The sequence below is a fragment of the Mya arenaria genome, chromosome 13 (assembly GCF_026914265.1).
Source record: "Mya arenaria isolate MELC-2E11 chromosome 13, ASM2691426v1".
In the NCBI taxonomy this organism is placed as follows: domain Eukaryota; kingdom Metazoa; phylum Mollusca; class Bivalvia; order Myida; family Myidae; genus Mya; species Mya arenaria.
In genome coordinates, this window is record NC_069134.1 from 48,893,598 (window position 1) to 48,916,493 (window position 22,896).

At 37.8% G+C, this 22,896-nt stretch overlaps 1 protein-coding gene across 3 annotated transcripts in view; it reads left to right on the forward strand.

Annotated features, from left to right (window-relative positions):
- Window positions 1-800: 800 nt before the first annotated feature.
- LOC128214068 (neurogenic locus notch homolog protein 1-like) overlaps window positions 801-22,896 on the forward strand; it is a 37,745-nt gene continuing 15,649 nt past the window's right edge. The window contains exon 1 of one of the 3 annotated variants that reach the window (XM_052920317.1): window positions 801-2,322. In XM_052920317.1, coding sequence (XP_052776277.1) covers window positions 1,323-2,322 — 1,000 coding nt within the window. In that variant the 5' untranslated portion in view covers window positions 801-1,322. Of the gene's footprint in view, window positions 2,323-7,795; window positions 7,914-11,758; window positions 13,395-22,896 lie in introns of those variants that run through there. The other 2 variants (XM_052920318.1, XM_052920316.1) reach the window with 2 other exon arrangements.

Here is a 22,896-nt window from a genome sequence, read left to right on the forward strand (position 1 = left end):
TAAAAAATAACGCGTTTAATGCTCATTTCTTTCATATTAAACTCGGTATCCTTCATAAGAACCATTGTTTTTGACATTTATTCATCCTTTTTGGAATATTAAAACAACATCATTAATTGTGGTAAATTTTATTCGGGAGTAAGAGTGCATCGTTAACACCAAGGCGACCTAGGTTCGATTCCCGGCCTTGTCGCAATAGCATTTTGGTTTGTGGTTATCATTGCCGGACAAGTGGGTTTTCTCCTGGTATTCCGCTTAACCCCACAACAAAAGACCACACTATCGCGCAATTTCGTTCCAACGAGAGTGACTCAGCATAGGTTAATATAACTTTCTCCCAATCCTTGTAAAATCAAATTTAGACGAAAAACAACATGCCCCCAAAAATAGCTCTATATATACATTTGGTTTATAAATAATGCCTGTCGTGAGAAAATACCGCTGAGTCAGTATGCTTGATTGTAATAAATCAAATACGGTAATTAATATACTTACAACATTAATATTAACACATCGAATCTATCTTCCATTTTATAATCATGTTGAAGATATGTCAATCGTGTTGTTTCAAGCGTTAGCGTAACTTTAACGTAAACACAATGTCAACCAATGACATTCAATAATTTACCATTTAATCGTGCAAAAAGTATTATTTGCGCTTAAAGAAAATTAAATCAAAACCATGACACAGAATATCAGAGGTCGACCTGAAACATAATAACGTTCTTGTTTAAGCTGTCATCTAGCGTTGCCGGGGGCAAAACGTAACAATCACGCTACGTTGAGTTAACGTTTCTATTCATTGTTTACGTTCTATACTTGGAAAACGGGCTTAAGACGTTAAACGTTACGCTATGGAAAATAAATTTCGGGGCAGTTTTAACGAAACAGCTATAACGAAACAGTGGATCGATAAGAATCACAAGTGATGGATTTGAAATAATCTACCATTGTGCGTGTGTCATATCCACTTGCAAATCCACTTAATAATGGGTGCGTTAAATATGCGTTGAAATAATTGTATATTAAGTTAAGTGCTAAGAGGTGCATGAATGTGCTGAGGATATTGCAAATAAATACCTCTAATAAACAGGTTAACGAACTTGTTAAGGGGCACTTGAACTATTATAAAGTTTACCATAAAAAGTGTTATCATATGTTCAATAATATTTTGTCAAAATAAAGCATACTGTTGGTTGAATATATTGGCAATAATATTTACAGAACTCGTAATGGTATTGCATTAATACACCCTGAAATCAATTTACAATGGAAAGTGATATTGGAATGTTATAGTTTTCATAGGAGAAATTAATACATGGATGTACGATTTGAAAATGCAAATGAATATCGTAGTAACACTTCTATGCATTTTTGTTGTTCTACAACACCAAACGGAAGCTCTCAGTGGTCTAAGGCGTCGAAGAGTCCGTCGGGGATGGCTTCAAGGTGGCACCAGCGCCGCCAGAAGGGGCAGCCAACCAGTGACGTGCGCATTTAACCCGTGCAGCGTGGCGGGCTTCTGTGGTGAAGGTCGCACGTGTCACATGGACGCAAACTGCATGCATCGCTGCGAGTGTACAGACGATTCGACGCACGTGAAATGTGTTTCCACGGATAAAACAACAACACCTCGCCCAATTACTTGCACTTTCGATCCATGCGCGAGCGCAGCTTTCACGTGCACCGGCGACCGGAAATGCGTGCTCAACAGCGTGTGCATGCCAGAATGCCACTGCACGAGTGAATCAACCCATCCCTCGTGCATTGACGATTATGAAGGAACAACAGCATTGACAACCACTACCTCAACCGAAAGACCAACTTGCAATGATGACATATGCAAGTATGGAAAATGTGCGCCGGATATGACGTGTGCATGTGACTTAGGCTGGTCTGGAAGCACATGTAATGTGGCATTATGTACAAAACAGTGTAAGGATGGCCTGCAGTGCCATTATGTATCCGAAATCATGCAGATATGCATGTATACTCATAAAAAAGAATCAACCTCACTACCTCCTGACCAATCAGAAACCTCAGACGTTTGTAACTTGTCGTATGAACTGCGAAACTCGGCCGAACGTGTTTGTAAAACTGGTACCGTATGCAAATATGGGAAATGTGCTAGCGATAAAGACGATGACGTCATATGTAAATGTGACGTCAATGCTTATGGAGACACGTGCAATTCAACGTGTTGTAGGGATTGTGGGAACAATGCCACATGTTCATGGAACGAAGATGTTGGCGCCGTTTGTGAATGCAAGTCAAATTACACTGGAGATAACTGCACGGACTATGAAGAGCACTTTTATGAAGGTAAGCGCAATGATTTGCTTTGTTCTATTTTTTATTATATTTCAGTATTTTTATTTTTAGATTTTTGTCAGATTTCCTTACCGTGGATTCAGGCGGTACAGCATTATTACAATGCTATTATTGTGATACATAATACGAGTATCTACATGTTTTGTCTATAGAACTACAAATATTTATTTCTGTTCTTCTGTTCTTCTTTTCTTCTTTAAAGTGACACGCTTATTTTAAATCAATACATACATATGCATAACAAACTTAAATTTTGAGTTATTCACGTTTAACTACTGACTAAATAAGATGCATTTATGGAAAATATAAGTTACTGATAACAAGATTGTAAGTATTTATTATCAGAAAACACAAAAAATAGATGATTGGTGAGTGCTAAAATATTAGCTGAGATCTACTGTCGTCTCGTCAGGTGGAAATACCGTGTTTTCTGTCCCTCTCTTTCACATTAAACTCTGTATCCTTCATAAAAACCATTGTTTTCGGCATGTATTCATCCGTTTTCGTATATAAAAACATTTAATGGTAATAATTATTGTAAATATTTTTTGGGAGTAGGAGTGCATCTTTAACTAACCAGGTTCACACAAAATATCCATATTCGTTATCAAGTTGACAATGTACCAAGTAAGCCAAATCGGTGTTTCTTGACTCACAGAATTTAAGGGTAATCTTCACTCGAGTGATCAAGTTGTTCTCTTACTCAAGAGACTGAGGGTTCAGGCCAACCATGAACAGATTATGAATGGCATCACATCAATTTATACACAAACCGAAAAACTTACTTATTTATGAACACGGTTTTCGCGAAAGTATTTGTGAAACCACGCTCTTCAACGCAAATGTTTGTGTGCCCCTTATCTAATGTTATAACTTCAGGTTTATGTTGGCAATGGGTAGAAACCGTATTGGAACCCTTCTATTTATTATTAAAAACACATAAGTTTCAACCAACTCTGACTGGAACTGCCTTTTATGAGTATTTCGTTCGATGACGAAGTATCAAACTGGTACCAGATTATTCTGACCGAGTTTCAATAAATTGATCGCAAACGTGTGCCCTCTACAGAAATAAAGAAGGATTGTGGACGGGCAGCGAACGACGACTTCTGCCGATCTTGAAAGCCCGGAATGTACACTTTTTGTTCAGGTCTGGTTTTCATGGAACGACTTAAGTTATTCTCCTAAGTAGAATACATACTGGGCTAGTATACATAACACATCTAAAGTCATTTTCCTACATAAAGCATATCTCTTTTCATATGATGTTATAACTTAATAATACCTAATTTAAAACTACTTCATTAGCATTACATTTATGTAGTAAACATCAATTATATTCCGCACTTTTCTTTAAATTTGATTATGAAACTTTTTTAGGATATCGACATGGGTAAAAAAATGACTTAAGATGTTTTATGAACAACGGCCAAGCTCAGCTTATATCATACATAAATGAAGGTCAGAACTGAACATGTCCCAAGATGGCCTTTGATCAAATTGTGGAATAAAATCGGCGACAATTTATTATGATTAACCAATTCTAAACCCAAAAGAAAACATTGTTCTACCAATAAATATTTAATCAGGAACTTAAGCTTTGGTGTTGGAACTTATTTGGAAAAACAACTTGTTTTCGCTGTTAACTAATACTCGCCAATATGCACACTCATTGGAAAGTATTTAAAGAAATATTTGGACCACGGGTTTGCAGAGTTAACGGCACATTCATAATATGGTAGACAAGCACTGTGTCCAAAAACCCTACCATGAGCATTGGCCGTTTCATTAAAAACCATAGTCGAAACTTGCTTCGTGGGGAACCGAGGGAATATATAATAAAAAAGAAATACGCAGAAAATAGAAATGTGTTGACTAAAATACCCTGCAGTACTTTACCTACAACAAATAGTCAAAACGTCCTCAACCAATATCGGGTTTTTCTTCAATTTCCTTAATACCAGCATTACACTCATCTCGCGAGCAATTTACCCTTGTACTTATATGTGTTTCAATAATTGTTATGAAATTAATTAATAAAAGTTCATCAATTGACATTACCTTTTCCGAGGATGTGACAGGCACTTATCAGTTACAGATGGTGCACAGTTTGTTTGTTTGAGTTTAATCAAGGTCTGCTCGCCCTTATTGGCTGCATTATGCCTTGGCACCGCCTACACGCCATCACGACTTAAACTGTGTTTAAATGTCATAAGTGACATGGGATAAGTGGCTGCAATTCCAAGTCAACTCCAGATCTAAAAAAAAACATGAAAAAGACTGAGATACAAGAGATCCGGGAGCGATTACGTAGCTCTTTGCAAAAAAATATTTGGTTCTTTGACGTGCTCGGTGTAAAGCACCGACACACTGGATACAATTTGCCTGAGTTTAACCAGTACTGTTTACACCATTTACCCAGTACTGCTCTTAAATGCCTAGCGCTAAGCAAGGAGCTGTTGGTACACTATTTTAACATATTTTAGTTTGACGCGGATTTGAACTTATTATCGGGGCGGTCAATAGTATACAGTTGTTGCATGGGCATTTGTGTAACAGTCAAAACTGTTGTCCCGAGGTGGAGGGGATGACTTCTGAACTGTTGTCCTGAGGCGGAAAAGCTGTTACAAAAATGCCTATGCAACAACTGCGTTATTACCTGATTATATATTTTTGTTCAAACACGAACAAGACAAATACGTTTGTAGGGCGAATATATTGAAGTTTCACAACAAACATCATTGTTTACGTCTGGTAATGATCTTGATCATATAGACGATTCAGCGCCTAAAAGTTCTTCGGTATTCTCCGTGAACCAATTTAAATTACAAACCAATACCGGAAATTCACGAGTTTAAACGATGTGCAGTTTATTTTTAGAATCTCGGTAAAACCCATGACGAACTTATAGCGTAGCCTCACGCGCGGGTAACAGTTCATACTGTTTACCGGTCAACAGTTCAAAACATTGTACTGTTGATTACTATTTGTAAAACAGTCGAAAATAGTGAATTACATTTATATAGGGCATCGAGTAATTATGCGCTCTGTTTAGAGAGACCGAACCATACCATTAGTCTATAAAATTACGATGATGTCGCCACCAATAGAATCGCCGGGCGGATGGTGGTTTAAATATTTAAACATTTAAGACAGCCTGTCGAAATCAACCACAAAATGTCCATTTATTTAAGTGATAATTGGTTTTATTGAGTTATTAAGCGGTTCGCGTATGCGCTGCATGGTACAGAGGCATTCGCGGCGACACTTAGTAAATAACCATTACATAATTATGATATATCTTATTGAATCGTCACATATAGTCCGAAATACAATTCTTTAAACACAAACAAAATAAGTGGAAAATACGTTCTAGCTGTTCTAATTACTGCTTGAGTGTAAAAACTAAGATACTGAAGGTTGGAACCCTTCGATAAATGTTGATATATGCTTAAATATTGTCTGTGAAGTCCAATATTTTGATTAGCGTTAGTAACGATTTTCAACAAATGACTTAAAGGACAAATAATAATTATGCTTGTCTATGAGTCCTTGTGGGCGTGAGGTTTTGATGTCAGTTTTCCCTTTTTCTTTGACTGTACCAGCGTGGGTTTGCTTCCCGCTTAAACCAGACTATTTGTTTTATACTTTAAGAGTATTTTTTCTGCAATTTTGCTATCAAAGAGTAAAATAGTTAGAAGTTTTTCAACTATTTTAACTGCTGCATTTCAGGGTTTTATTTACTTTGCAAAAAAATACGACAACTTTGGTTCAAGTATTATTCATTTCATGTCAGACAGTTTAGTTCTTGCCCGGTATTCAATATTGGTCTTATTTGTATCTAAGAACGATGTAGCTAACCGGATTACTTGTCATTAATAACTGACTAATAGCATAAAGTCAATGATGTATGACCATAACATTGACTTAAGTCGCATATTAAATATTAACCCTGCCCAAACATCTCGAACAATCTTAAGCCCCTTATAAATTGATCAAGATAAGCATACTATTTTTTGTTTTGGTATCATTTGTGTAATATTCACATTCTTAATGTTTTTTAATTTTAAAAAGGATTTTTTATGGTAATCACGATAAGTTTATGTTTATTTAAAATCAAGATTAAGTTAGGAATTTGGCTTTAAAGCTGCTCTCTCACAGATTGAACGTTTTGACAATTCTTTTAATTTTTGTCCTGGAACGAGCCAATTTTTGCGAAAATCCATGGAAATCAGTAATATAAGAATGCTGACAAAAAATCAGATCAAATTTTTATATTCAAGTTCAAAAATTGATGTTTTATGCATTGTTCTTAAACCGTTAGTAACGGTTTAAGCCATAAAACATTAATTTTCGAACGGAAATATGTAAATATGCGATCTGATTTTTTGTCAGCAATCTTATATCATTGGTTTGCAGATATTTACGCAAAAAATGCTCTTTCCAAGACAAAAAATAAAAAAGTTGTAAAAATGGTAAATCTGTGAGAGTGTAGCTTTAAGAAATAAGCTACTTAAGCTTGTTATTGGAGTTATTGAGGCCTGACTTAAAAATCATGCATCGTCAACAGCACATATGTTTACAATAACATGCGCCAACGTGTATAATTAAATACAAGGTAATAAACAAAAACGAGTATATAAACAAAACGATTAAAATTTTATACGGTTCATCAGTGTTGATATATTATGTATAAGTTATATAAAATCTTTAATAATATCAGAAGATGAACAGGTTATATACAAATACTTTCTAACATTAAGAATAGTTAATTGTAATTTAAGAGAATGCGCTTAATGAGCAAACGTTGTTTCATAAGAACATATTTATTATAGGTTACTTAACACTGTTCTGTACAATACGGAGATATATTTGAATAAGGTGAATACACGATTGGGAAGTATGGTTTTTCCAGCTGTGCACTCGTTAGGCGATTCCAATATGGTTTTCCCAGCTGTGCGATGGTAAGGCGAGTCAAATTTTATTTTCCCAGCCGTGTAATCGTTAGCAGAGTTGAATTTGGTTTTCCCAGCTGTGTACTCGTTAGGAGAGTCCGATTTGGTTTTCCCAGCTGTGTAATCATTAGGAGAGTCCAAGAAGGTTTTCCCAGGTGTGTACTCGTCAGGAGAGTCCAATATGGTTTCCCCAGCTGTGTTCTCATTCTGTGAGTCCAATATGATTTTCCCAGCTGTGTACGAGTCAAAACTTACCCCATTTGTACAGAACAGTGTAAACCGACGTAGTTATTCTATTTTTTCATTAATTGGTTATTTGTTCATTTACAAAGTCGTTGATATCAGATTTTGACAACGCTTTAATTTGTGTTTGTAAACAAATGACAACTGTTCATGGTTTTTACAGGGGATTTATGTCACTCTTACTTTAGAGCATCTGTCGATCCCGATTTTCATTCGGAGCCTTTTCACGCGTTTCGGTCTTTATCGTTGGTTTAGTATGGGACGTTGGAAACATAAAATAGGGAAATAATATGGGATATTTGTATGCAAGTGCGTCCCGTTATGGAAATATATGGTACGGTCAGGGGTTGAAAGAGAATGTATTCGATTGGACGTATAAGTTAGGTATATAATAATTATAAATACTTAAAATCACACTCTTATTCAAAATCAATACATAACAAACATAAATTTTGAGTGATACACCTTTAACTACTAACTTAATAATGCATTTATGGAGAACAGTAAATACTTCTAACAAGATTGTAACCGTGTATTTAATAGAAGAAAACGCGTTTTTTTTTTAAATGATTGGTGAATGCTAAAAGATTTGCTGTGAACCATTATCGTCTTATAAGGTAGAATTACCGTGTTTTCTGCACGTTTCTTACAAATTAAACTCGGTATCTTTCTTAATTATTTTCGACATTTATTCATTCTCTTTGGTATATTAAAACAATTGTATTAATTGTGGTAAATCTTATTTGGGAGTAAGAGTGCATCTTTAAACACAGATATTTTCTACATTTTTTTCTTGATATATTTAATGCCACATATACCATACAAATTTTATATAATGTTAAATAGTACGATGTCACCATATTGATTTATGGCCTAGTTATAATGTGGTTATACTGTGGTTAAGGTTGAACCCTGATTAATGGAGTTCATGGAATACTATTATACGGATGTCAATGTATAAGGCGTCTTCATGTAATGGTTTGTTTTGGTACGTGACATTAAACACATGCTAGTAAACCGCATATTTATTTCAGTTTTCAGTTTTTTTTTAAATGTTATGAAAGGCCACTGAAGTGGTTTTCATTCCTTTTTACTGCAATGACTCAGCTAAGAGTCGAATCATATTGGTATTTATGAATGTTTTTATACGCCTGTCCAGTGGATGTAAAGTATTATTTATTGCACTGATCACCGTCTATCCGTCCGTCCGATCCGACCTAGAGGTATTAAGGGGGGGGGGGGAGGGGGATTCTTTAAAATAAACGTTTTAGGGGATTTTTAAAGAAGGAAAACACATAAACAAGAAATGTTTGAACGTCCGTCCATCCGCACACTTCGATTGGTATGTACTGGATAGCATTTCCGTAGTTCCGTATAGAATACGAATTTGTTACGTAAAACCTGTTCTTATTCATCAGACAGGGGCGTAGCCAGGCTTTACTGAATGTTGGTAGTAATTGGAAAGTATCCAACAAATGCCCATATGAGTCCGCCCGTCCATCTGGCCATCCCGTCCGTCTGTCCATCGATCGTCCGTCCGTCGTCCGTCCTTCAGTCCGTCCGCCCGTATGGTGTTCAGTCCGTATGTTTTCCAATAAATTATTCAAAACGCAGTATCCTCAAATTTAAAATGAAGGTTGATCCTGATGAGTTCACACCCCTTCATTGATTTTAGGTCAAAAGGTCATAGCTGGTCACCGTGACCTTTAACAGTTAAAATAGATCCTGATCAATCACTGGAATACCAATTAGCCCAGGGCAGGAATATAAAATTTCACACGAAGATTGATTATTATCAACTTTGTATTTGTCACCTAAAACTATTTTGAAACGTTTTTTCTTTTAAAAACTACATGTGATATGATGAACTCAACGTTGTAAATGTTTTACAAATATTTTTTTAGCATATGAGAAAATGAAAAATCTCGATATTTACAAATGCAAAAAAAATGCATTATTTGTTGTAATACTCACTATCGGAAAGACACATGGTCGAATATAAATTGTTTTGGTCTACGGTTATTTCCAGGGGCGGATCCAAGATTTGATGGTAGAGAGGGCGCATGTTAGGTGCATAAGCTTTTGACTTGCGCCCCTCCCTCAAAACCAAAATGAATTTGGTTTAAAGTGTTGATATGGGGTTTGGGTGCTCCCCCAAGACAATTTAAACGTTTCTAGTACGAAATGGTGCATTTTGGGCGTATTTCTTTTTTCTTGTTCTCCTATATTGAAATAAGAAGTAAACTTGGGCGATTTTAGGGAGGGCGCGCGCCGGATGCTCCCCCCCGGAACCGCAAGCTTTTAGGCGTAATAGATATTCAAGAATTATGTAAAAAGGGTGGGGGAGAGGCGAACTTCCATTGGTAAATAACTATTTTTTTTCTTTTATCGATTCTTTTTTGTAACCCAAACTTCTAACCTAACCCTTATTAGTAATAACTAGCTCTTATACTTAAATGGTAAAATATTAGTACATTAGGCTGGGTACCAATTGTTAATACTAGCCGGTACATTTTCAATCAATTTCTGAATAACTGTCGATCTTCAAGTGGTCAATATATTACGGGATGAAAATGATCAGAAACCACACCATCATGTAAATACGATATTATGAATATTTCACTCATTGAACCCCGATTTTATGGTCATTTCTGCTTAACCGTTCTGTAAATAATCGAAACGATCTGGCAAGTTAAGCTATTAAACTAATATTTACACCGCAACTTTAATGAACAGCCTTTCGGCAATAGTGAATATTTTCCGATGAACGCAACATCTACGAATATGATCGGATCGCGAATCATCGCGTATTAATATGAAAATCGTACTATTGTTTGTATTGTGTCAGGAATCCAGGTTTTGTTTTATATCAACGTGTTGATTTTTTTTATTTATGATTTGTTAAATGTGTTGTTGTCATTAGCGTTTCAATTTTACATTTAAAGGCATTTTATTTTGGGACTACTTTTGTCCGTAGCAATAAAATGTGTAAACCGGTCCAGTCGTTCTACTTACAGCATGGGTGAGAAAGAATCACTGTAAGATTTTCTAAAATGATACTTAGTATTTAATTAACAATTTTAAGAATAAATTATGAACTATTGGTGCAAAAATCAGTAATGAAAAAAATGCGTGATTGATGTCATAATCGGGGATATGAACGCAGTTGGGCAGGTTCAAGTAGGCGTAGAGTCCTTCGGACTCCACACACTTTAACCAATCCAACTGCGTTCACATCAATCACGCAATTCATTCCTTAAATGTATACTATGGTTGTATGCTTAAGCCACACGCCCTTACTGTAACCACATTCAAGTGGAAAACATTTGTAAGTAGACTTCCAGTAATCCTATCATGCTTTTGCTGGAAATCAGATAACATTGATGAAATTTCATCCAGGGGCGCTATTCATTAAGTTTTATTAATTAAAGGGAACTAATTTTAAGTGTTGCTAACTTTAAGTTTGTGTTTTTTATAAAATCATTGAAGATAAAGTTTTTCAGATATAATTAACTTATTTTATCATATATGATAAGAGAGAAACTTAAATTAGAAAAGCATCTTAATTAAGAAAATGACTTCAGATGCCTTATGATGCCGGCCATGACATTGTGTTTCATTGTTTATACATGTAGTCATATAAATGTCGAAGCACACTTTAATTCATTACGTACAAAAGTTATATCTATTAAAGGGGTTATTACAGATATATAACATTTATCTTAATATTGCTTTAATCTGTAAACATATAAGGGAGAGTACTGTTATCGTCTTTGATAGTCAATATTGATTTAGCTGCCCTTTACCTGCTTTTTTTTTATTCGTTTATATTCTCAATACTTATTTCAAACTCTTGACTTTAACTTAAAGAAAGCGACTTAATTAAATGAAGTTAAAAGCGAAATATCTTTATATAATACATTGAAAATCTGGATAATTGAAGTGTTAATGAAATATTCTAAATAAGTATTCGAGTTTTGTGTATAAACAAATATAAGATTTATAAGTAATACTATACTCTATTTACAATGTGGTGTAAAACCGTCAAGTGTTCATTTAAATCACTAGAGGGTGACCAATCCATATGTACACTCCCACTTAACGACTCTTAACAATACAAGCGCAGTTTATGTGTGACCATATTCTCAATTTATCGCCGATAGATTTACTTTTCGACATAGAGCATACACATTCATGCATCGCTCCTTTCAGCTAATGATTCGCGTACGTCAATAGCTCGATCAATTTTATATTTGACTATTTCATCATACTTTGGTTATGTCCGCAATCTGATACATGTATCCACGTACTTTTTTAACCATGTTTACGCACATTATATTATTTGATATCCCGGATTGTTATTTAACATTAGAGCTGCTTCTTTTGAACGCGTTAATTCTCAGTATAAACTCTGTGGATACGCTGCGTATAATCTTTAATCTTCTATATAGCAAATCAGCCAGTAGGAACCGTGAACAGTGAAGCTGAGGCTGTGTTTACTCTGCAGCGTGTTATTTAGTGAACTAGCAAGGTTTAATCTTTACATTAAGTAGGGAAGGTGTGTGTTGTGAAATTATTGTACTCTGGAAATCATGGCTGCCAGATTGAACTGTGTTGTTTTGTTGTTTATAACATTACGGTGTACATTTGGATGTGATTTCGATCCGTGTGTTAATCCGGGGTTTTGTTCAGGGGGAAAGGCGTGTGTAACTGACGTTAATTGTAACACGTCCTGCGTGTGTTCGCATAATTCTACGGCAGCTGAATGTATACAAAGTACGAATTCTAGTGATTCTTCTAGTACTAATAGTAGTGACATCAACACGTCTCCTTTAGCCATGACGTCACCTAGTTCTAGCAGCGTGGCACCGTCATCAAGCGCCGAAATGTTGACATCAACGCAAGCTACGTCAACCTGCCGATGCGAAAACGGACAGTGTCAAGACGGTGGCGGTTGTATTTGTGATGATAGCGATGGCTGTTTTTGTGTAGAGTGCGAATCTGGCTTCCGGTGTGAGATGAGGTCATTTCCGTTTGGAATATATCCGGTGTGTAATGAAGATGAAATTCCGATCGGACCTTCAACCGACGCCTGTGACGCTGGGTATGCTTTAAGAAATGAATCCGATCGTTTATGCTTTGGAGAGACTCAGACTTGTGTGTACGGATACTGTTATAAGGAACCAGGAATCGAATATTGTAAATGTGACGACCCGGCCGTTGGGTTGTATTGTGAACAAACTTGTTGTAAAAACTGTAGTGGCAATGGCATTTGTAAAAAAAACTCGACGACACTGACAGAGTCTTGCTCATGTAGTGATGGATATACAGGAGAATTTTGTGAAATTAAAAGAACATGCCCCTGTGTAAACGGGCAATGTCGTTCGAACTCTTTCAGCGAATGTGATTGCGAGAATGGCTGGTCAGGAGATACATGTGACCTTGAATGTAACTTGAATTGTCCAGCGAATACCGGCTGTCATCGTATTCAAAACACCGCAATGACCGCCTGTATTCCTATAACTCCCACCACGACCGAAACCCCGACCATCAGCGCCACGTTAGAAACAAGCAATAGGACGTATAATGTTTGTGAGGAGGCTTATCAGCAACGTCCGTTAGAAGAGCGAACGTGTTTTAGTGGAAGCCTGAACTGTCATTTCGGCAGATGCGTCACCGAGGACTTGGTTTATTGCAAATGCGACATTGGGGTGTCTCCAGGAGGAGGCCAATTGTGTAGAGAAAAGTGCTGCAAATACTGTGGCGAGCATGGTGACTGTTACTACAATACGAAATTGGAAAAAGAAATGTGCAACTGTCATGATAACTACACTGGAGACCTCTGTGAGAACAAGAAGGTTTTCCGTAAGTTCGCTATTCAACGTTTGTTTCTACATAATAACCTCTGTCAGTTCCGAACGTTCGCTATCCAGCGTTTGTTTCTACATAATAATCTCTGTCAGTTCCGAACGTTCGCCATCCAGCTTTTGTTTGTACATAATAATCTCTGTCAGTTCCAAACGTTCGCCATCCAGCGTTTGTTTGTACATAATAATCTCTGTCAGTTCCGTCTGTTTGCCACTCAGCACTTGTTTCTACATAATAACCTCTGTCAGTTCCGTAAGTTCGCCATACATCATTTGTTTCTACACAATAACCTCTGCCAGTTTCGTAAGTTCGCTATCCAGCGTTTGTTTCTACATAATAACCTATGTCAGTTCCGTAAGTTCGCTATCCAGCGTTTGTTTCTACATAATAATCTCTGTCAGTTCCGTAAGTTCGCTATCCAGCGTTTGTTTCTACATAATAATCACTGTCAGTTCCGTAAGTTCGCTATCCAGCGTTTGTTTCTACATAATAATCTCTGTCAGTTCCGTAAGTTCGCTATCCAGCGTTTGTTTCTACATAATAATCTCTGTCAGTTCCGTAAGTTCGCTATCCAGCGTTTGTTTCCACATAATAACCTCTGTCAGTTCCGTAGGTTCGCTATCCAGCGTTTGTTTCTACACAATAACCTCTGTCAGTTCCGTCTGTTCGCCATTCAGCACTTGTTTCTACATAATAATCTCTGTCAGTTCCGTAAGTTTGCTATCCAGTGTTAGTTTTTACATAATAATCTCTGTCAGTTCCGTCCGTTTTCCATTTAACATTTGATTCTACATAAAAATGCAGCAGTCAATTGTAACCACGACCCCCCAGGTCCGGGGAATAGCGGGGACTTTGACTTTCGGTCCAGCAAACCCCGGGTAAAATCCCCACCCTGCGGGGAGGAACTGATGAAAAAATCCGCGCCAAATGCCCCGCACCCCAGGGACCCAAAGTTAGGCCCCTTCCCCGCTAAATTTTGAACGAAGAAAAAACTACGGCATTCACCTGAAAGGTAAAAACACGGCCCTTTTCCCCGGCTATCCCCGGTATACCCCCGGACCTGGGAGGGGGGCCGTGGTTACAATTGACTGGTGCATAAAAAAGGATTTTCTCAATTTAGCTCGCAAAACGTCCCTACGAAATTTGCATATCACATGACTTTCTTTAATGTCTTAGTAATGTAACCTGTTAGAGTGATTGTATATTATTTTAACCGTTTTGACATAATTGACAATATTTACATTCACACTTCATTCCTTAACGATGGTTGTTGTTTATCAATTGCACTTTATTTCTGTATAAAGTGCAATGGCATTTCCCATCGATATCACGTGCGTTTGTTCGATACTTCTGTCCTGTCATTGGGCGCAATAATACCAAGGGGCGGGGCATATTTACTACGGAACTATTTTTTTTAATAAAATCGTAGTACAATTATTGGCAACATGCAAAACTGTAATCTGCAGTAAAGCAGTTAAAACAAAATAAGCAACGATTATTTGGTTGATTTTAATGTAGATAATTTCATGATGGATGGAACAGTTGAAGAAAAGTTTGTGTTTAAAAATGCTGTTAAATGTCACGAAAATGCAAAAACAGTTAGTTCAAAATAACCTCTATAATGGGTGCTTGTATGACGTCATGAGTGATGTCATTGAAAAAGTTTTACATTAAGCTCGATTCGGGCCGCAACATAACTCGGCAGCTGCATTTTGTTTCGACGCCATTTTTTGCAGTGTTCATTCGTTTTGAAAGTGTTGTTTTTCGAAAAGTGACTGGATTACTGGGATTATTTACACAAAATACCTATTGGGTAATCAATTAATTACCTATGCAGTCCTACTTTAAACATTATTTGTTTTGATAACTAATTTAAGCCTGAAAATTTTGTAAACATGTTCTTGATAAAATGTACAGCATCTTCAGCACCAGAGAAAAAATATTTGAAATTTCTTTGTTCATTGCATACTACATAGTGGAATCATGTCCATATAAGTCGTATGTTCTGAATAAAATCGACAGAAATAACTAAAAGTTCGGAGGAGTTAGTCGTTTTAGACATAATTTAGTGCTTTTAATAGTCAAAACAACTGCAGAAAAAAACTATTTGGTAAACACATCAGCTTGCCAGGAAAAGACAACTCAGCAGAAAATATGTAAGTTATATGACTTTTGTGGTTTATTTCCTGTTTTGGTATTTGTATGCAGCTACATTATATATTCTAAAATATGTTTTTGTGCAAAAGTTTGCATCGTTGACCAACTTTCGGTCAGAAACCAGGTCGCTCAGCCTTCATTGTTATGATGCGGGCCCTGAAAGCGCATATGTAAAACAAAAAACCGGGCATTAACGGCACGTGAATTTACTGAATAATGACCGTTTTCTACCGAAAACGCCCGGGTTTTTGCGTTTTAATACACCACGATAACGGACCGAAAACACACATTGTATGCAAAAATACGTATTCATAATATTCTTGACCTTGAAAAGATAGAAAATAAACATATAAATAAGGAACTATTTTATCTGTGCATTTATTGTCGTATACAATTAGGTTACGATAGCTGTTCTAATTTACCCACCGTTGAGAACAACGAGAGAAAGAAAAGAGAAAATGCTCTTGAATAATCAATTTATTTTAGCAGAAATGTAGATTTAAATGAATGTAAATATAAGTATTAAAATTCGACATGTTGCATTTTATCGGGGTATGGTAAGCAATGGCGCAGTTCAAAATGTTGGTGGAGTCCTTCGGACTCCACCCATTTTGAACAGCCCCATTGCATACCATACCCCGATAAAATGCAACATGTCGAATTTTAATCCTTAATTGTTTAACCCCTAGGATGATAAAAAAATACATTTATCGCAATTGCAATCATGTAAAAAACAACAAAGAATATTCTAAATTTAGCGTCCACGTCCTCATTAGCATACAGCGAGTGAGTAGTCCAGTTAGAGAAATTCCCACTACAATTCTGTTAAATGAAGCATCGTGTGGAAAACGGGGTTTTATCAGACATTATCTGAGGCTCTATCATATTTATATACGCACTTTTATCTGTTTCTCTAAGTATTTAACACTAAATTATACTGTGGCTTTCAAAATAAAGTGTGCTATTTGGGCATTATCATAAATCAAAAGAAGGATTAAAAAAGTAGCTAATCATTATACAACCAAAGAAAAAAAAAGAATATCAATATACAAGTGGTATACATATTATTATAATCATATATAACTTAACAATATTATAAGTATCTATCATGTGTTTCCGGTCCGGATAAAAAAATATCCGACCCGAGGGCACGTGCGTAAGCCGGTAACGAGGCTTGCCGAGTTACCGGCCACGCAGGCGTTTCCGAGGGTCGGATTTTTCGATCCGGACCGGAAAAACATGATTGATATTTTTTTCTTGCATATCTAAATTTATCAATTTGTGGAAAAAATGACGTTGAAAACGAACTTTTGTACCAGTACACCAAAAAGCGCGTGCGACATTGTTTACCGACGCCATAGAGCACAGTAATTTTGAATTACTAAAAACAGCGTTTTTAACGATTATTTATGTTCAATTTTAATTAAAAGTCTTGCAAACATATGTATTTGATTGCGCTTTATTGAAATGGCATAATATTTTTTCATAAACCATACAATAAATAAAATAAGAAGTGGCGCGTTGTGGCGCGTGACTCATCTTACATGGGGTATGTAAGATGGGGTTTTCCAGCACTGGTCACATGACCGTAAACACACGTCCGGTATGCAAGAAAATGTTATATCACGCCTCCAACATAAATGACGCAACGCCATTGGTCCAGGACTGGTCAAGCGGTGACCCATATTTGTCCATATCGGGTCACCAAATTTATATTGTACCAAAATGGCGTCTATTTTCCGATTCCGATGAATAAATAAAACATTTTAACATGAAAACAGGTTGTCGACGTGATATTATTATAAAGACATGGACAAAAATAATCCAGTAAGTGTTTATTTAGAAAGATTCAAACTATCTTTAAAAAAAACGCATCATTTCTTGCAAAAAAGGTTCTAACGAAAATATAAACGCACGTTATCGACGTTAAATTTGGGTTAAAAAAAAATGATTTCAACGTTAGACAACGTGATACGCAGTTAGTAGGTGACCCGATATGGGATATACGGGGCGCAGAAAATCATATTTTATTAGGAAATCATTAGAAAATGACTAATGTAGAAGTATTAGGTTGATCACATATTGATAAAGTATCACTTGACGAAACTGACATATTTTGATTGTATCTTTCAAGGACCAAGCCAACGGCGTTCAATAAAGAAAACTAGTTGTTGATGTGAAATAACAGATATATGAACCAAATATGATTGGCTCATTTTCATAAAATTGCGGTCTCGAACGTTTTAATAATAAGATCGTTTTAAATACTGTTTAAATGGACTCGCTCATGTTTTGAAAAATGTACTTTGATATGAAGAAATACAGTGTGGCAAACTATAAGGAGTGTTCAACTAAGATACTGACGGTAAGAACCTATCAACAAATGTTGATATATGCTCAAACATTGTCTTTGAAGACGACGATTTTGAATAGCGTTAGTAACCCCTTTCACAAGAGGCTGAAAGGTTAAATTATTCTCCGTTTTAGTAAGAGTCCTTGTGAGCGACCGGTTTTGTTGTCAGTTTTCATTTTTTTCTTGATTGTACCGCCGTGGGTTCGCTCCCCATTTAAACCTTTAGTTTGGATTTTTCCTGCAATTTCGGTATCAAAGAGTTCCCTTATTTTGTGCCAACACATCAAAAGTTGGTTGCGGCTACATCTTTGGAAATTGTCAAACGTACATTTTTTTTTTTTTCTGAAAATAAATCGGTATGTCTTTGATTATTGAATCGAACTTGAAACATGTAAATAACCGAACATGTGTACAAAACATCACAATCAATTGACAAAATATACCATGACGGTACGCATAATGAATTTTTATGCATCGAATCAGGTGTGAATATGATAACGAGTTTCGCGCATGGCTTTGAATAGAAGTGTATGAAAGGCTTTCGAAAAGCGCTCGACGAATGGTAAACTGTAGATCTTAACGTTACTCATCTTCCTGATTCAATATCTTGTTAATGAATGAAATTGTTAAAACTACACAAATTTCATTTCTTCAAGACGATGTCGATACAATGCGGGCGAAATAGGGCAATTTTACGTCGTTGTGTTAAAGGTGCATACATACTGGGTGTATAACGAATAAGATTAGAGTAGTTAATTGAATGACTCAAATCAAAGTCAAGTTAATGGGGGCCTCAAAGTAAGTGGTTGTACACATTTATGAGTCTAGAGCACTTAATATTATAGATATGGAAATGTTAAACGGATCGAAACAGCAACTATCATGCGTAGCGCATTAAGGGATTCATTACCCAATATATGTATCAGTTTCGTGCATCATAACTTTCTGAATATCTTTTTTTTTTTGAAAAAAAAAACAACATTGAAAATTTGTAAACGTCTTGCATATCTATTGCGTTCTTTTGACTTATTAGTTGTTCATCCTATTTGTGCCAATTTATTCAATAACGTCGAAAATAGACTCATTTCGCATGCAAGCGAATCTTTGCAAATCACTTTTTGTGGCGGGAATCATTTTTTTTAAATGGACAAGCTGTCGAATGCTTGAGTTTTGCCTTTAGATATCTACTCTTTATTTGTTTCTTTTTATATCGCTAAATTAAACTAGCGAAATCGCTGGCTGTGAGTTGTAACATTAAACGGAAACTGTTCTCCTAACTCTCCTTTTACAAAATATAATTAAATGCTAACTGCGAACATATCGTTCGCCCTTCGGTAACGTTTTTCAAAGAATTTCTCTGAACTACTTTACAACCTACCATACATCACAAATGGCATCTGTCTGGCCGTTTATCGCTGGATCAGCTGATTTTACGTTTGAAGGCCAAGATTATAACTTTATCACCCCTTATTATATTTTTAACAATTCGTTTTCTTTAAAATTCCTGTTGTAAGCAAAACAATAGTTCTCGATCGAGTTCAATATAGCTCAATGACAATAATTCTGACATGCTTTAGGCAAACATGTATTTACTCAAATGGGGAAAACCAACCGGTTATTATTAGCAATGGTATATGTTACACTTTAAACTCTTCTGAGCAAAGAGGTAGTTAAACGTCCCCTAGCAATGTCTTATATGGTAGTCGAACTTCCTCTAGTGACGTCTTACACGGTGCTCAAACGCCCTCTAGAATCGTCTTACACGGTGCTCGAACGGCCTCTAGTGACGTCTTACACGGTGCTCGAACGGCCTCTAGTGACGCCTTACACGGTGCTCGGACGGCCTCTAGTGACGTCTCACACGGTCCTCGAACGGCCTCTAGAATCGTCTTACACGGTGCTCGAACGGCCTCTAGTGACGTCTTACACGGTGCTCGGACGGCCTCTAGTGACGTCTTACACGGTGCTCGAACGGCCTCTAGTGACGTCTTACACGGTGCTCGAACGACCTCTAGTGACGTCTTACACGGTGCTCGAACGGCCTCTAGTGACGTCTTACACGGTGCTCGAACGGCCTCTAGAATCGTCTTAAGTGACTCTCACACTCTGCCGTGTAGGCCTACCGTGTGCCACCGTGCGCGAATATGTCTGCGGGCGGTGGAGAACGGCGAGGGCACACGGTGGTTCGTTATCAAAGCGGGCAACACGTTAATAGGGCGTTGGCGCTTATTAACACCCGGTGGGACCCGGCGAAAGTTTTGGGCATGTTCAAAACTTTGGCCGGCTGGCACCGGCCACAAGTAAGCGGCAAGAGGACGGTGTTAAACGGTATGAGGACGGTATGAATACGTTATGAAAACGGTCACACTGTATGAACACGTTCACAACACGCTCATAAACCGTTACAGAACGGTGATGAACGGGCAAAAAAAAATCCACCGTCTGCAACGGGTTGTAAGCGGGTTGTGAACGTGTCATGAACGTGTTGATGCCGTGCCACCGTCTTCATAACGTATTCATACCGTCCTCATTACAGTGTTCATACCGGACTGCCAACGGGTGTTTCCAAAGCGGTACCGCCTGATTCTGACGGCGCCGCCTCCCTAACGCATGGGTAACATCCTGTTAACGCCTTGACGTTACCATAACGTCCTATAACGGGTCCATAACGTGTCCTTACCTTCACAGAATCGTCATATGAACGTGCCATGACCAACAAATTTACTTTTGTCACCGTGTGCCATCGTTTGTCACTAATTATTGGGTATATATAGAAGGGTTTCGTCAGATGAGCTTTACTTTTTCTTGTGTACATGGTCGTATGAGTCGGTGACCAACTGACCAACTGACCATGGATTGTCCTGACAGGGTCCGACTCATGTACATGTTGGCTATTGCCCAGCGTGAGCGTGATGAGTTGGACCTGGACGTCAATGACCACATTGTCAGGAGAAACCAGAGAAGGGCAGGGAGAGGCCAACGCAAGAGATGCGCTTGGACGAGGGGGTGGGTGAGGCGCCGCCGTGAGTTTGGCATTTACGACCAGCTCATGGTTGAATTACGCAGAGAAGATCCGAAGGCGTTCAAGAACTTTCTGCGGATGCCCCCTGACATGTTCGATGAGATATTTGCCAGGATTGAACATCGTCTGACCAAGCAACACACCAGGTACCGGGAACCTCTCGAGCCTGGTCTCAAGTTGGCCGTGACACTTAGACACCTTGCTTCCGGGGCTAAGTACACAGACCTACAGTATAGTTGGATGATCCCAAACAACTCCATCTCAATCTTCGTCAAAGAGGTCTGCAAGGCTATTTGCGACGAGTTCATGGATGAGGTCATGAAGCCACCATCAACAGAAGCTGAATGGCAAGCCATTGCAGGTGGCTTCTTGACGAGGTGGAACTTCCCCAATTGTCTTGGAGCTCTGGACGGGAAACATGTCGGCGTCAAATGCCCCGCCAATTCAGGATCCCTGTATACCTGCCTAGGTGTCCCTTTCTTCTTGCGAGTACTTTTATTACCTGTAGATGTTTGTGCTGCAGCAGGAATGTGTAAATTTACTTGTTCTTGTTCTTGATCCTGATCCTGAGCCTGAGCCTCAGCAGCAGTATGCTGTTCTTCCTCAGAACTAGAGGAGGTAGGAACTTCTTCACCAACAGACACATCAGAGACAATAGAAGGAGGTTTCCTCTTGGCCCTCTTCTGTGGTGGTGCTGATACATCCGCTGCTTTGCTTCCACGGCGTCTGCCTGACCCCCCCCCCCCAGGCTTACCCTTCTTGAGTGGCATAATGCAGTAAATATGTGATCAACTGATGAGGAGAAGTGTCGTGGAGTTTCCTTGAAGAAAAATGGAGAGCGGACTGACCGTTGCCGTTCAAATCGGGCAGTCGTGTCATGACGTCAGCAGTCCGGGGACTCGCTCACGGGACGCTCCGAGCGGTGAGGGGACGCTAAGTGATTGGTAGGTGGCTGCTACAAACCCGGTGCACACGTTCGAGACCCGGTATGGGCCCGGTATGGAAACGGCCAAAATTTTTAACAAAAGTCAATCTGGGCGGTGAAGACGGTAGAAGCACGTTCAACACCCGGTATGCGCCCGGTGAGAACGGTCAGAAGATGGCAACGAAACGGTGAAAAGATTAATTTTATGAATTTTTTTTTGCGGCCGGGGACAAGTTCGCTCAAAACCCAACGTTCTGGACTCTGTTTTTATCTGTCCTATATGGTAGTCGAACGCTCCTAGCAATGGCTGAAATGGTAGGCAAGCGCCCCCTAGCAACGACCTATATGGTAGCCGAACGCCAACTTGCTACGTCTTTCATGCTAGTCAAACACCATTAGCAACGTCCTATATGGAAGTCGAACGCTCCTAGCAATGTCTTACATGGTAGTTGATCTGTTAACAATTTCTAAATCATAGTTAATGTAATTCAAACCAAATGCTCATTATCGCACTAATCATGTGCATACACTTGACATATATATGATAATATTACATTTGCTTTTACGATATACTTATATATACATCTATATAACCATCCGCTATATTTTGTGCTTTTCTTCATCAGAAATTACGCAAAACTCGTCTCAAAGTCTGCGCAGAATGATTTCTGAATGAAAACCGCATTTTTTACAACTTATATATCAATGCCATTATTGACTGGTTGAACAGTTTTATTGTCAGCCATTGTTTCTTGGAAGGTTCTTTTTCCAGTTAAGCAAATATATTTGTTGAAAAAGGTGCGCTTTTATGAATGGAATATGTGAGCAAACACCAATTATGATCGATCCGTCTTCGCATTGTTTATACTTTCGCTTAAATGAGGTATATCCCCATAAAAGTCACCCAGAACTCCTCGGCCATTTTCCATCGAAAATAACCGCGGATGTATGAACGGTTTACAATGTCAAAATTCTTTAGATTTAGCTACGCTACATACAACAAGATCGCGTAGTGATTTCAATATAACAGTTAAAATCTGAG